The 12589-nt window shown below is 36.6% G+C and overlaps 1 protein-coding gene across 22 annotated transcripts in view; it reads right to left on the reverse strand.

Moving 5' to 3' along the window:
- Positions 1–4349: 4349 nt before the first annotated feature.
- The window catches only part of NRXN3 (neurexin 3), a 1566790-nt gene continuing 1558550 nt past the window's right edge, over positions 4350–12589 (reverse strand). For 5 of the 22 annotated variants that reach the window (XM_020286124.2, XM_076003826.1, XM_076003824.1 and 2 more), the window contains one exon: positions 4355–10881. In XM_020286124.2, coding sequence (XP_020141713.1) covers positions 10580–10881 — 302 coding nt within the window. In that variant the 3' untranslated portion in view covers positions 4355–10579. Of the gene's footprint in view, positions 11506–12589 lie in introns of all 22 variants that reach the window. The other 17 variants (XM_076003817.1, XM_076003819.1, XM_076003818.1 and 14 more) reach the window with 7 other exon arrangements.

Raw genomic sequence — 12589 nt, forward strand, 5'->3', positions numbered from 1 at the left:
CATAGAGATTCTCTTCCACAATATCACACTTTACAAAAGATAAAGCTGCTGTGTGTAATCTATAGACCGCTTTTTACTTATTTCAAAAGGTGATTGAGCACAGTTGAATTAAAATACATACAAGCTGAAAAATCTTTTCAGTTTTCAGGCAATCTCATTAAACGATGAAAAATCTACTTAGCAGCTAATCTCCTCTTTTATGCTGTTATTGAATAAAGAACTGGAATCATGCCATTTTTTGTCCATCAGAAAGAACATTAGGTTTAGTTACCGTAAAACACACCAAACAAAACTGAGGTCAAGAGACCCAACAATGACTGTTCTTTGAATGCTCCTTTTTGTTTTGAAACGTTTTAAAACAAATGAGATATTCTTTCATGGAGAGGTGGTCATAGATTTAAAATATTAGCAAAATATTAATCTTGAAGCTAGATGATGGATACATGGGGATTTGTTATCCTATTCTTTACTTTGGGGGACTATTTGAAAATGTTCACAATGAAAATCAAAACCAAAATCAAACTAATACATGTCAATAAAGGGGTGTAAGGTGATCTGAAGGCTCTTGGCTTCCTAGTATTTGACCAGTGGCCACAAGAAAGCTGAAGGTTGGAAACCCAGGAAAGAAGTGAAAATCTCAAGATATGAGGCTTCCCTGGGCCTAACCAAAGCTAGAAACTGAAAATAAAGAACTAGTGACTATCAAAGGAAAACTTTGCTAATGAGCAGGCAACTGATTATTTATTTATTTATTTATTTATTTGGCAAACGAGAGAATTAGAGAAATACTCAGATTGATTACCAAACTTCTATATTTTATGTACTGTTTGGTCCTTCCTGGCCATGCATGTAGCAGCTAATTTTGATACTGCCTGAGTTAGGTAACAAGGCGAATTATAATAAAGGCCAACATCTATTAAGGTTTAGTATGCACCAGGCATATTATAAGCATGTTACATGCATTATTCCATTTACTTGTTCTCAAAAAACCTACAGGATAGATAAAATACAATTATAGGTATGAAAGCTGAGCCTTGGCTCGGGTAAGTAGTTTGTCTAAAGTTACAGAACCAGAGTGCAAGCATGGCATTCTGACTCTAAAACCCATGTACCTAACAGCTAAAAAAAATGAAGGCCTCTTGAAACTCACTCTATTCATTTACTACATCCCCAAGATCTCTGTATTGACTGTAGCTGTTCCACTGCTCCCCTTTCCTGGCTCTTACTCATACGGTTCTATCCTGCTCTGTGGTCCCATCTCTCCTGGTTTTATTTGCTTTCCTACCTAGCACATGTAACCACTTCAATAAGGTTACAGTTGCTCCTAGATTGCTTAATTCCCTTGCTCTTTTGAAATTTTCACCTTACCAATTCCCAACACTGTGCACATATGCTAAGGACTGAACCATGTCCCCTCCAAAATTCATACGGTGAAGCCTTAATCCCAAATGTGACTGTATTGGGAGACAGGGTCTATAGGGGTAATTAAGGGTGTATTAGGTCACAACAGTGGGCTCTATGCAGTAGTGTCGGTGGCTTTATAAGAAGAGAAAGAGAGAAATATCTCCCTCTCTTTCGCAGTGTTATGCACAGAAGAAAGGCCATGTGAGCATGCAGTGAGAAGATAGCTATCTACAAGCAGGGAGAGAGCCCTTACCAGACACTGAACCCTGCCAGACTTTGATGGGGGAACTTCCAGTCTCTAGAACTGTGAGAAATAAATTTCTGTTGTTTAAGCTACCCAGCCTGTGGCAGCCCAAGCAGATTAATGTAACACTTGTTTCATTTTCTTTTCTTTAGCTTCCACTCCAAATGCTTCTGGAAAAAGTAGAAAATGACTTCCTTCTTTAGAGACGGCATTATGTATTCAAAAGAACTCTGACTTTAGAACCACAGGTCACAACTCTGTCACTTATTAGCTATGTGATCTTAGAAAAGTCATTTCAATTCTTTGAGTTTTTTTGTGTGTGTTTGTAATATATACAATCAGAAAAATATGTCCTCAACATTTCACAATAAAAGAGAAAATGTAGGAAGTATAGAAAGTTTTACCACTAATGCCAGATAATGCCATGTGACCCCTTACCGACACTTAGAGATCCTATGGTTGCCAGACTTCTGCCATGTGCTCATGGCCCATGTTTAGGTTTGTGACCTCACCCCTCAATTTAGCTATAACACTGACGCTTTCTAACTACAGCTGTTTCAACTTCTGTCACCTCCAAAGCATGTATCAGTTTCTGATTCCATTCTCTCCTTCTTTGTTTCTATATTAGGAGATAGACTTACCCCTCCTCCCTTTTCCTCAAAGTAACATCTCTTTCTGGAAACTTGATTGTGCCAATCATCTTCCACCTTCACTGAGAATAGATCAGTTATTACCTTTCTCTTCAGACCTGTTCAGGCCCTTCGTTCTCAATAACAAACAAGTCCTTGACCTTGAGAACTTCTCAAGATATTCTCCCATCTTTCTCTTCCTTTTCATTGACAAGATTCCAAAAACTTCCTAGTCATTTCTTCTATCCAAGCACTTTTTATACTCTGTCATGAATTCAAATTATGGTTTTCATGCTACTTGTTCCTACTTCAATGCTTTGCTTAGAATGACATACAGCCCTTATCTCTGCCTATCAATTTTTCAAGGTTTACCAACTTGTCACCTCTTCTATTAAACCTTCCCATGAGTAATGTCTTCTAAGTTCCCAAAGAACTTTGTTTGTTTGTTTGTTTTTTGATAGCTTATTTGTATTCACTGTAGTATCATTATTTGTACATCCTTATAAGATTATAATCTTCTTAAGGCTCTCAATTTAAGATATAGAATTATTTAGTAAATGTTCAATATACATTAATTATACAACTCATCTCAAACTCTATAATCAAGATTTCAATTCAACTGGGACAAATACAGAGTTTGGAGATTTTTAGAGAAAGATCAAACTTCAATTTGAATATGGGTGGAGAGAGAGCCTGGGCTTGTATAGATCTATATAAGAGAAAAAAAGAAAATGGCTTAAAATCCTCATAGCTGTTTTCTGCGTTCAATTGGAACAAAGTTATAATAGTAGATTGGCTGTGCATGTGCTCAATAAATATTTGTTGTATTGTCAAGAGGGAATGCTTAAAGTTGTTCTAAGATTATATATTAAATAGTGAGATTTATAAAGTTTATGGGAGGAAAGCTAATATAGAATTTTGAGAGGCAAGGAGCTGTGTAATTTGAGAGGGATAGAAGTCCCTTTGAGGTACAGACTAAATCACCATTTGAACCTTTCTTATGGGTCCTAACGAATTGGTTGAAATAAAAGGTTTCACAGGGCCATACACATTTCTGGTAGAAGACTCAAGAAAAGTTCAAAGAGCCAATAAATCAATAAGGTTTCAGCAGTATGGGAATAAAAACATTTATGATTTTAGATAACAAAAGTAAAATGATTGCTCTTTGGCTCTCCAACATGTATCCTTTCTAGACTTTCTAAAAGGAAGAATTTTGGATTATTCTTTTCAGATGATTAAAAAGATAACATTAGCCATTTTAGGGTTATGGGCCGGGAAGGCACTATACTCAGAACTTATATCCACATTAGTTCATTTAATTGTAAAATAGCACTAAGTGGTGGGTAATATTCCTATTTCACAGGAGATGCTAGAGTCACTGTACACCGTGTTCAAAGTCTCACAGCTAATGGAGAACACCCAGGATTCAGAGCCAAACTTTGAACTAAGCCTTTATATTCCTAAACCCATGGCAAAAGTTAAACACATCAGAAACGGATGGTAGAATCTCAGTACTTCCTCATGAAAGAATGATGAAAAATTATTTTAGTTGATGGACTTTAACTGATGAATCTAAGCAAATGCTACTTCAGTCTTGATGAAATCTACCACATTATCTATCATCTGGAAATTTCTCTGGAAAGTTTAACGTTTTCTCAAATCTGGCCTCACTCAACTTACCTTAGCTTCTAGCCCCTTGTTTAAAATGTACTGTCAGATACAGTAGGCTAGCAAATGTAAATACTACATGTTTACTAGCTATATTTATACTTGTAATCAAAATATATGACTAGAAAATGACTAGTTTTGTCAATTATAGTTAGTAAATTCTGGGCATTGCATGGCTATATTACCTGACAACTACTAAAAAGATCCTTTTCTTTAGAGCAGAATTTAGTGTATAATTTTTCTTTTCTTTTTTTAAAATTCAGGATATTATGGGAGTCCAAATATTCTGGTTACATGAAACTCATTTGCCTCACTCAAGCCAGGGCTACAAGCATGTTCTTTCCCCTTATAGTATGCCCCATCTCCATTAGCTATGGGTTTATCCCCCAATCCACTCTAACGCCCACCCCCTAGCCCCCTACCTGACCAACACCCAGTGAGTGTTACTACCATGTGAGCACCTTAGTATTGATCAATTAGTACTAGTTTGATGGCGAGTATATGTGGTGCTTGTTTTTCCATCTTTGTGATACCTCACTTCAGAGGATGAGCTCAAGCTCTATCCAGGATAATGTAAGAGGTGCTAGATTACCATTGTTTTGTATAGTAGAGTACTATTCCATGGTATACCTGTACCACATTTTATTAATCCACTCATGTATTGATGGGTATTTGGGTTGTTTCCATATCTTTGCTATTGTAAATTTTGCTGCTATAAACATTCGAGTGCAGATATCTTTATTATAGAATGTCTTTTTTTCCTTTGGATATATGCCTAGTAGTGGGATTTCTGGATCAAATGGTATTTTTATTTTTAGCTCTGTGAGGTATCTCCAAATTACTTTCCACAGTGGTTGTACTAATTTGCAGTCCCACCAGCAGTGTAAGAGTTTTCCAATCTCTCCACATGAACGCTACCATTTATTTGGGGATTTATTTGGGGCCATTCCCACTGGTGTTAGGTGATATCTCATGGTATTTTTGATTTGCATTTCCCTGATAATTAGAGATGTTGAACACTTTTTTATGTGTTTGCTGGCCACTAGTCTGTCTTGTTCTGAAAAGTTTCTTTTCATGTCCTTTGCACATTTATTGATGGGGTTGTTTGATTTCTTCTTGTTGATTTTCTTATGTTCTATATAGATTCTTGTTCTCAACCCTTTATCGGATGTGTAGAAAGCAAATATTTTCTCCCATTCTATAGGTTGTCTATTCATGCTAAGGACAGTTTCCTTGGCTGTACAGAAGCTTTTTACTTTGATAAGGCCCCATTTGTTTATTTTTGTTGCTGCTGTGATTGCTTTGGGGATATTTTTCTTAAATTCTTTACCTAGGCCAATGTCTAAAAGAGTTTTCCCTGCATTTTCTTCCAGAATTCTTAAGGTTTCATGCCTTAGGTTTAAGTCTGTTATGCACAGTAAGTTGATTTTTGTGAGAGGTAGAGATCAAGTTTCAATCTTCTGCATGTGGATATCTAGTTTTTCCAGCACCACTTATTGAATAGAGATTCTTTTCCCCAATGTATCCTTTTGTGTGCTTTGTCGCAGATTAGGTGACAGTATGAGGATGGTTTTATATCTGGGATCTGCATCCTATTCCATAGGTCTATATCTCTGTTCTTGGGCCAGTACTATGCTGTTTGGATTACTATTATCCTTGTAGTATAGCTCAAAGTTTGGCAGACTGATGACTCCCAATTTGTTCTTTTTGCTTAAGATTGTTTTGTCTTCTCTGTTTCCAGACAAAGCATAGAATTATTTTTTCTAAATCTGTAAAGTATGATGGTGGAATTTTGATAGGGATTGCATTAATTCTGTAGATCACTTTAGGTAGAATGGACATTTTAATAATATAGATTCCACCAGTCCATGAGCATGGTAGGGATTTCCATCTGTGCACATCTATAATTTCTTTTCCTAGTGTTTCATAGTTCTCCCTATAAATATCTCTCACTTCCTTCATTAAATATATTCCTAAATATTTAATTTTCTTTGATGCTGTTGTGAAAGGTGTTACGTCTTTGATTTAATTTTCAGCTTGATTGTTATTGGCATATATGAATGCCTCTCATTTGTGTGCACTGATTTTGTATCCTGAGACTTTACTGAATTTGTTTATCAATTCCAGGAGTCTCTTGGCTGAATCCTTGAGATTATCTGGGTGTAATAGCATATCATCAGCAAAGAGTGAGAGTCAGACCTCTTCTGCCCTCATTCATACACTCTTTATTCCCTTTTCTTGTCTGATTGCTTTGGCAAGGACTTCCAGCACTATGTTGAATAGAAGTGGAGATAGTGGGCAACCTTGCCTGGTTCCAGTTCTAAGCGGGAATGCTTTCAGTTTTTCCCCATTCAAGCTGATATTGGCTGTGGGTTTTTCATATATGGCCTTAATAATTTTAAGAAATGTCCCATCTATGCCTATTTTGTTAAGAGTTTTTTTTTTATCATAAAAGTGTGCTTGATTTTATCAAATGCTTTTAATGCATCTATTGAGAGAATCATATGGTCTTTGTTCTTGCTTTTATTTATGTGGTGAATTACATTTATAGATTTGTGTGTGTTGAACCAGCCTTGCATCCCCAGGATAAAGCCTACTTGGTCATGGTGAATTATGTTTTTGATGTGCTGTTAGTTTCAGTTTGCTAAAATTTTATTGAGAATTAGTGTATAATTTCTAAATTTAGAAGACAGCTATTATTTAGGGAATAAGTATGGCACTCAAAGTAAAAAAGGAGACTAATTTTGTTAAGTGCCTACTCTGTGCCAAACATAGTTAAATACATTTTATATTATTTCAGTTTTTTCCCCAAAACTACCTTGCAAGGCAAAGTCATTGAGTTGTCCCATTTTTCAGGAGAAAAAGCCAACTCAGAGAGGCTATGGAGTTTGCCCACATATAATAAGTAGTCTATCTGGGCCACAACCCAACTCTGTCTGATCTCAGCGTCTATACCCTTTCCACAAATTCCACTGCCCTCCATGTCAGCATGGCCTGACTTTTAGTATTATTAGAAATATATTAGCCCAGTTGTCCTTAAACTATTTGTATCTTTGTTTCCATTGTTTCTTTATCTTTTAAATGGAGAAAATACTATCTACCACTTAGGGATTAAATAGACTACTTAAGTCAAAACACTTAACATAGTGCCTGGCACATCACAAGCATCAATAAATGATTGCTTTACTTTAAGTAAACTATCTGAGACAGGAACCAAAAAGGAACTTTCTATAATTTGACATCACCGAGCTGATTTTTTCCCATTTCTAAGGTAGTAGTAAATAGCATAATGATTTCACTAATAAATCTGAAGGCATAGGCTTAAGTAAATATACATATTTTTAAATTCTAACTCTTTGAAGACTGGTGACCAACATACAGATAAAAGACAGCTATTCGGTTAAGCCTATATTTCTGGATCATGCTGTAAACATAGGCTATCACGAGGGATTATCCGATTGGCAAAGTAAACGTGTACTTGAAAAACCAGAAAAATCAGAAAAGTTCTCGGCAATAACGAGTGTATGAAGAATTTTATAATAAGAACCTCTGGAAAGAAGCTGTTAAAATTCAAGCATTCATTTAAATTTTGTTTTTCGTTTCCCTGTTTTGTTTTTTAATTTCAACATAGCAGGAAGCTTGGAACGAAGACATCTAAAACTTTCTGGTGCTTAAGACACCATATGAACATAGTTCTGAAATACTATTCAAATATAGAAAATACTTAAAAGGTACCAAACACTTTTAAAAATATAGTATCTAATACTCTTTTTAAGAATACAATGCTTTTGTTGTCTTACCTTTTCAGAAAAGTTCTTCCCCTCTTGGTTATGCTATCATAGCAATCTGAACAATGATGCCTGAGATAATAGAGATTGTTTATCCCATAAATATGCCACTTTTGATAAGCTTATGTAAGTAATTAGCAATGCTTGGAATATTTTATTCATATAAAAGTGGTCCTCGCTTATTTGGCTTTTCATAAGATATGACATATTTGGCTTCAGTGCAAGATATTTCCCCAAATGTTAAGAAAATAAAAGTGTATCATCATACAAGGCTTTGGGAAGAACATTTTATTGCTAAGCATATCCTTGAACAAAAATGCAAATATGAAATAAAAGAGAAAAGGAAAAAGAAAAAGCAGTAACGTCACGACGTCATAAAATAAATTCCTTTAGGGTCTGCTAATAAAACAACAGGAGTATGATAGAAGCTCACATACAGAATGCACATGTTCCCATAAAATTGTCCAAATAGAAACTTACACGAAAAGGAATATGACAAATGTATTTTTACTCAAAGTAAAAAATGTAAAGAAAGCAGGAAATCAGTTCACAAGACCTCAAGACTCCAACAATAGCAATCTTTTACAGACATCGAGATATAATCAACTTCATATCGACTGGGCCATGTAGGTTATCTAAAATCGTGCTTTGATATCTCTTTATAATCCTGTCTTTTTTAATGACAACAAAAAAAATAAAAAAATCTTAACACATTAGAATATTAGATAATGAGGAACACCTCTTTCCATACACATTAGTAAAGGCTATCATTTAGATTGCGCTTTTGCCCCATATCTTTAAGATATTTTTTCAAAGTCAAATATTCATGCAACTTACAAAGACCAGCAAGAATAGATTTCTAAATCTAAACAGCTGTTTGATTTTCATCTGTACAAAAGAAATTGTATATATCTCACCCTCCAGAGGACACACTTCATTTTTTGTGTGAATATTTGTCTTGCTTTGTCTCTTGCTTTTTGGATAGCTATGGCCACACAACCAGTGTATTGTTTTTTTCTGTACATTGTTTCCTCTTTACAAAAAGAAAAAAATAGACGACTGGAATATAAACCAAACCAACTGAAATAAACAAATAGAAAGGAAAAAACAGTTCTTAAAGCAGTATGTACATAGGTGGCTAAGGAATTATACCAGCAAAAATGTAGTAAAATATGTAAACAAAATCTGAGAAGATTTTTTTTAAATTCTCTTTGACACAGTTAACTGTGACAAAACTAAAACTCACACTTTCTTCACATTTTAAGGTTTACTTTTTTGTTGTGTTATTATTTTCTTTTAAAACAACATTCTCATTCCACTTCAAGACTTTAACAGATTTCCTGTGTCAGTCATCCCATCAAACATACCATGATAAATATATCTGTATATATATTTATTTATATATATTATACTATTAAATTCCTTTTTTGTGTGTCACAGCAGCTTTATTCATTTATTTATTTATTTGTTTGTTTTTTAAAAAAGATGGGTGAAGGGAGAAGTGAGCAAATGGAAGGATAGAGTTGTCCACATGTGTCAGGCTACAAAATTAAACCACAATGAAAACCATTATCATGTTGGGGGAAGGGAAAGAACTATGTATTTTGCACTCTGTCATGACATGTTTGGCTTGTGTGACCTTTTGTGGTTCTATCACAAGTTGAACTCCCCTATTGTCTGTTTTGATTATTCAACAAACTTTATTATTGTCTTTTCTTTTTTGTTTTTATTTGCATGCATTTCAATCAGTTACAGATCCAGCCCACACCCCCCCTTTCCCCTTTGCTGGGAAAGGCTCTGGTTTAGTTAGTGGGGCTTTCCCCTTTAACACAATTTGGCTGGGTTAATGGACAGGAACAATATTGTTAAGTAAAGCCAATAGCTCTGATAAAACCAGACCTAAACCCATCTGTTTAGGGTTTGGGGTGGCAAATTCTGGAATTAGATCCTGGGGGACCAGCTTTTCAAATCAATTTTATCATCCATCCCATGAATTTTGCTATGTGTTCAGCAAAGCATCTTATAGGAAACAAACAACGGATTCTAGAGACACCACAACCTGATATGTAGAGTGAACACCATGGTAAGCTTTTGAGTTCATATGGCAATAGTCTCTCTCACTTTTGTTTTCTGAGTGTTTTTTTTTTTTCCTCTTCTTATGTCCAGTCACTCTCAAAAAAATAAACAAAAACCCAAAAGCCATTTTTCCCCTCAGATCTTGAAAAGTTACACGTACACTGGCCAAAACCAGATAAAGGTTGTGTTTTTTGTTTTCTTTTTTTTTGTTTTTTTTTTTAAACATTTTTCTTTTTTTGTTGTTGTTTTTTTCTGTTTTTTTTTTTTTTTTTTTAAGTTTTGGTTTTTTACATAATGAAACCGAAAACAAAAACAAAAACATTGTTACAGTCAAGCTTCACAAACATCATTACAGACTCACTTGGAGTTATGGAACAAGTAAGCCATGAAGTCTTCTTCCACCTTTTGTCAAAGGTCCTCAAGAGAAGGAAGCTTCCTAGTCCGCGAGGGCGGTGGAGCCATTGGCTTGCTCCAGGGCGCGAAGTGTGTGCTTTATGGTACAGCAGGGCAGGAGGAGCTCTCTGCCTCCGAGCGACGACCGAAACGCAGCAGCCACGGCTGAACTTCGTGGAGAGATACGTCGTTGTGAGTGTCCTTTGCAAAAAAAAAAAAAAAAACGGTATCCCCCACCAGAGTCATGGCATGTATACCCCATCTCACACAGGTAAGCGCAGTTCTGACACCTGCTCCATCGCATGGTCACAGTATGTATATGCACGTCTATGTAAATGATTCTGTTTCGAATTCACGTGTCGTCAGGGCTGTCGTGTTTACACGTAATACTCCTTGTCCTTGTTCTTCTGCTTCTTGTGGCCGCTCTTCGAGCTCTGCTGCTTCTCCTTCATGAGCGTGCCGTTGCTCTGGGCCGAGTTGCTGATGTAGTTCCGCGTCTCGTCCACTTGATAGGACCCCTCGTCCCTGTTCCTGTACTTGTACATGGCGTACAGGAGGATCAAGATGCAGAGGGCGGCAGCAGCCACAATGCCGACGACCATCCCTGTTGTACTGCTCGACTCCCGGATCACCTCTGAGGCCCCCGGAACCCGTCTGATTCCCGGCTCCGTGGGGTTTGCTGTGGGCACATTACGGAACATGGGGGAAGTAATTAGTGGGCTCTTCAGTTTGGTGCTGTCTAGCTCATAGGCAGTGGGCAACGGAAGCAAGACTATATCAGGCTGGGGTTTGAGATCACGGTTATTCATTTTGCCAGCTGGCAATTTGGGCACCATCCCAGACGAGGAGGAAGCTGTGAAGCGGATCAGCTCAGGGGACAAAGATGTGGTAGTAGTCCTACTAGTTTCCGAGACTTTGTTAGGTCTAAAGTCCTTGGATTCCCACTTGGGCGCATGTGCTTTGTAGCCACCTTCGAAGATTGAAGTGGAAAGACTCTTATCTGTTACCAAGGAGAAGGTGGTGTAAAAATCTTCATCATCGGTAGGGGGCAGGTTAGAGTCAAAGGTTTCCCCTGAGCCATACCCAGATATCACCAAGCCATCATCATCACAACCTTCGCTGCCTTGGTCCGACAAGCAAGGTAACCCCGCCTCAGAGGTCATGGACAGGGAATCTTTGGTGGTCTCAATAATGGTGAGGAGGGGGCGAAAGGTAGGGGGGAGAGTAATGGAAGGTGCACGAGTAGCAATAGCAGGGGTAGCTAAAGGGTCTTCTACAAGAAGAGGGATAACTAATTCACCTCCTGGGATTGAAAAGAGAAAGAAAAACAATTAGTATATTTGTAAACACAATTCACAGTCTCTCTCAATGAATGTAGTTCATAGGTTATGCCTCAGAAATTATAATAAAATGACCTAGATGCACATATGGATCTTTTCTGGTGGTAGCCTAATCATTCCCTGATTTAGGGCTCTTTGTATGCCTCTTGCCACCCAAACCTGAAATCCCCGGATCAGGGACTTAAATCTTAAAGATACTCTCAAGTAATTATCTGGATAGAATTAACATACGTATGCTGTTTCCAGGATCTACTGGTGGGATGACGACATTCAATCAATTATATTGTTATAAATACTGACTGTCTACCAAAATTTTGTGTGTGGGTACATGCACACATGGCATGTGTGTAATTTATGACTATATTAATGGGAGTGTAATGTTTCTTTATTGCCCCCCTGGGTTTCTACTTGTCTGCTCCCATGAGGATGAGAATGACCTGTTTGCATTTTTTTGAGACCAAGATCAAAGAAAATAGAAAAGGAACATAAGAAACTTTTATCTTTAGTGTTTTCTTAAAGTTACTATCTTTTAAAAAATATTTATGCTTATGAATTGCAGTTCTCATTTACTATAAGCTAAGTGAGAAGGACTTAAATGCTCATCTAACCAACCCATATTGACTACAGTTTTCCTGAAATTCCCCTGACTATTAAAAGACAACTTGTCTTGCATTAGTCTAATATATATTTATGAATTGCTTTTATGCTAAATGCAATATATGCTGAGCTGGAAGCTAGATTTTAAAAATACCCAGCCTATGTATCTATGAGTTGCTGGAAACTTAATTTTAGATTCAGAAATGTTGATTTAGCAAAGTGAGTTTTTAAAATCAGTGATTCTTAACTAGAGTGGCAAAAATGTATATCTGTTTACCCACAGTCCCTCATTATTACATTTATAAACATGTGGACTATGTCAGGATAGAAAGTTCAGAATAGTTCATTAAATCAGAGAGCCTTGCAAATCATGGGTACCACAAAAATTCTGCGGTGGATATTGCTTACCTAACTGTAAGGCCAAGATTATTTTTCGTCTATGTCAGCAAG

This window comes from Microcebus murinus, chromosome 6, assembly GCF_040939455.1.
Source record: "Microcebus murinus isolate Inina chromosome 6, M.murinus_Inina_mat1.0, whole genome shotgun sequence".
NCBI classification, from domain to species: Eukaryota; Metazoa; Chordata; class Mammalia; order Primates; family Cheirogaleidae; genus Microcebus; species Microcebus murinus.